General features: G+C 46.5%; 1 protein-coding gene across 1 annotated transcript; it reads right to left on the bottom strand.

The window, feature by feature from the left end:
- Positions 1-537: 537 nt before the first annotated feature.
- On the bottom strand, positions 538-2,381 carry LOC120977088. Its single transcript, XM_040404854.1, has 3 exons — positions 2,047-2,381; positions 1,311-1,369; positions 538-919 (listed from the first exon to the last, which is right to left on the bottom strand). Exons 1-3 carry the CDS (start codon positions 2,373-2,375, stop codon positions 654-656), a joined length of 654 nt encoding a protein of 217 aa, XP_040260788.1. The 5' UTR covers positions 2,376-2,381; the 3' UTR covers positions 538-653.
- Positions 2,382-2,751: the final 370 nt, after the last annotated feature.

Below are 2,751 nucleotides of genomic sequence, written 5' to 3'. Positions count from 1 at the left end.
ATTTCTGAGCAACCATTAGTATGCCTTATGCCCACAGACCAGGAATATATCTTCTGGGACTGCAACCACCGTACTATTAAACAACTGAGTTATCAATTTGGCCAGTCGGACACCTTCTGCCAGTTCTGGTCCCTTTTCCTGACCCTCTGAGGAGTTAGAGGTTATTCCAGCAATTAAATCAACTAAGGTATGGTTGTTGCAGGCCAGATTCTTACCCTTTACAGGATCTATACCAACACCAGTCATTGCAGCCAAATTTGTCATGAGGACTAAAAGACATACCTTTCGACCGTATTTGCAAACAACAACAGGAAAGCATGACACATTGCACCACATGTTCTCGTTCCAGGGGGTAGAGCTATATTCAGTTGGTGGCCCTAATCTGTTTACTATGAACCAGGGGGGCTCAGCCCATCCTGCAACGGGTAAGGGTATCTCCCTGTTTTTAGTTTGGACTTAACCTGCTTCATGCCTGTGACAAAGATAGTAGAGTTGGCCAGTTCAGTCAATTCAGATAAACTGAGGGGCATGACAAAATAGGGCATACTGGCTGAACTCACAGGACTGTGAGTACAGATCCAACAGTCTGTCACTTTTCATTCATTCCTTCAAACAACACCTGATGGTGCTGTATCAGAACATTGTTCCATTCATCATTCAGTGGACGAAACACTGCTGACACGCTCAGGGTCAGAGCTACTATCAGCAGAAGGACCTTCATCCTGTGGTTCCAAGACTTTCTTGCAGTGAGAAGCGTGTATCCAGTTGGGTTTTCCTTCAACCTTTACAGCGGTGTGGGTGGTCAACAGTTCTTGAAGTGGACCATCGAATCTTGGAACTAGTCCTTTTCTCACATGTCTTTTTATCACCACCCAGTCTCTGGGCTGCAAGTTGTGAGTTCCTTCTATTAAGTCAGGATCTGGAAATGAAGCAAACACCTGTTTATGCGTGTATTCTAGCCTTTTAGTGAGGGCCCGTATGTAACTGGTCAGACTGTCATTATTCATCTGCAGCTACTGGGGAAAGTACAACGCTAACCTGGGGGCACTTCTAAACAGGATCTCAAATGGGGACAACCCTGTCCTCTTGTTTGGGGTAGTCCTTACTGAATATAGAGCCAGAGGCAAGCACTCTGTCCAGGGCCTCTGGATCTCCCGCATGGCCTTTTATCCATTCAAACGCTCACCTCGGAAAGCGTGGATCACCCCTAATGCTTGCATAACTTCCCTCTTCACTTCAACTGCAAAATGAGAACCTCTATCTGACTCAATGACTTCAGGAACACCATACCTGCATATCAGTTCACTGACCAGTTTCTTTGCCGTATTCTTGGCATTTGCTTAGGCTATTGGGAAGGTTTCCGGCCAACCTGAAAAGAGATCAACACACACGAGAACAAATTCATACACACCTACCTTTGGTAGTTGTATATAGTCTATCTGCAGTCTCTGAAACGGGTAAAGTGGCCTGGGGGGGTGCTTGCTTGGAATCTTCACCACTTGACTGGGGTTATTCAGTGCACAGAGAAAACCCCGGAGCAATCCACCCTGTATTAACCACACTTACCATGGTACCTTTTGATAGGTGAGTGGACCCGTGGGCCCCCTGAGCCATCATAGGATAGAGGGCTCTAGGTAGGCATATTTTTCCTGACACTTCCCAGAGTCCCTGCCCATTCGGCACTGCTCCTCTCTGAGTCCAGGAGGTATTTTCTCCTTCATCTGCCTATGCAGACAGTTTAATCAACACATCTTCAGACATGTGGTGAGGCTCCAGGACTCTGACAGGGATTACCTCGGGTTTCCAAGGCTTCACTGATGCCTCTTGTGCAGCTCCATCTGCCCTGTTGTTGCCCCTAGCCTCACAGGTTTGTTGTCTGGTATGTGCCTTAACCTCGACAATGGCTACTTCCTCTGGAAGCAGTAGTGAGTTCATTAGTTCAAACACGGAGTCTTTGTTTTGTTTTTAATGGGCTGACCTGCAGAGGTTAGAAAGTCTCTAGGCCGCCATATGGGTCCATAGTCATGTGCAATACCAAAACCATACCTAGAATCTGTATAGACGTTCACCTTCTTCCCCTGAGCCAATTTACACGCCTCAGTGAGTGCCTTCAGCTCTGCCTCCTGCGCAGACATGTGCGGAGGGAGTGGTTCAGCAATGGCTACCTCATGCTGTGTGACCACTGCATATCCAGTGTGGAACTGGCCATCCTCTCCCATATTCCTGCTTCCATCTACAAAACACTCAAAATCAGGGTTATCAAGAGGTTTTTTATGAGAAAATCCAGAAGTTTCTTGTTGCATCAACTGTATACAATCATAAGAAGCATTTTCAGCTAAATCAGACAAAAGGCTACCTGTGCTACCCTCCCCCATTTCTGAATCTGTGATTGGTAACAAAATAATAGGATTTAGAGTAGTACTTTTTTTTTTTTAAAGAAATGAGTGCATTGGAGTCTGAGTTGTCTAGCCATAGAAATATGGTTTGGTTGCACTTGTGTGAGTATGTCCTATGTGTTTGCACAACTGTATGTTTCCATCCCCCCCCTGCACTTCCTGAAACTCAAACTGATTGCTAAAAAGGAAATTGTGGGTAGGGGGGTGAGTGTGGGTGCTGTCTATACACAGAAACTGCCATGTCTTCACAGCTGCTCATTAATTTCATTGCCTGCACTGCCGCGACTGCCCTGACACAGGAGGGGGGGCCGCGGGCAACAGGGTCTAACCTGGCTGACTGTGACCCTGAATTTCA

The sequence above is a fragment of the Bufo bufo genome, chromosome 8, assembly GCF_905171765.1.
Source record: "Bufo bufo chromosome 8, aBufBuf1.1, whole genome shotgun sequence".
Taxonomy (NCBI): domain Eukaryota; kingdom Metazoa; phylum Chordata; class Amphibia; order Anura; family Bufonidae; genus Bufo; species Bufo bufo.
Note: the sequence above shows the minus strand (reverse complement) of the source record. Positions and strands in the feature narration are given on the sequence as shown.

Coding starts and splice junctions, on each gene's coding strand:
- LOC120977088 (XM_040404854.1), bottom strand. CDS start 2,375: ATGGGGGAGGGTAGCACAGGTAGCCTTTTGTCTGATTTAGCTGAAAAT. Junction 1,370..2,046: donor AACGTCTATACAGATTCTAG/GTATGGTTTTGG, acceptor ATCTCTTTTCAG/GTTGGCCGGAAACCTTCCCA. Junction 920..1,310: donor AGAATACGGCAAAGAAACTG/GTCAGTGAACTG, acceptor CTTCATTTCCAG/ATCCTGACTTAATAGAAGGA.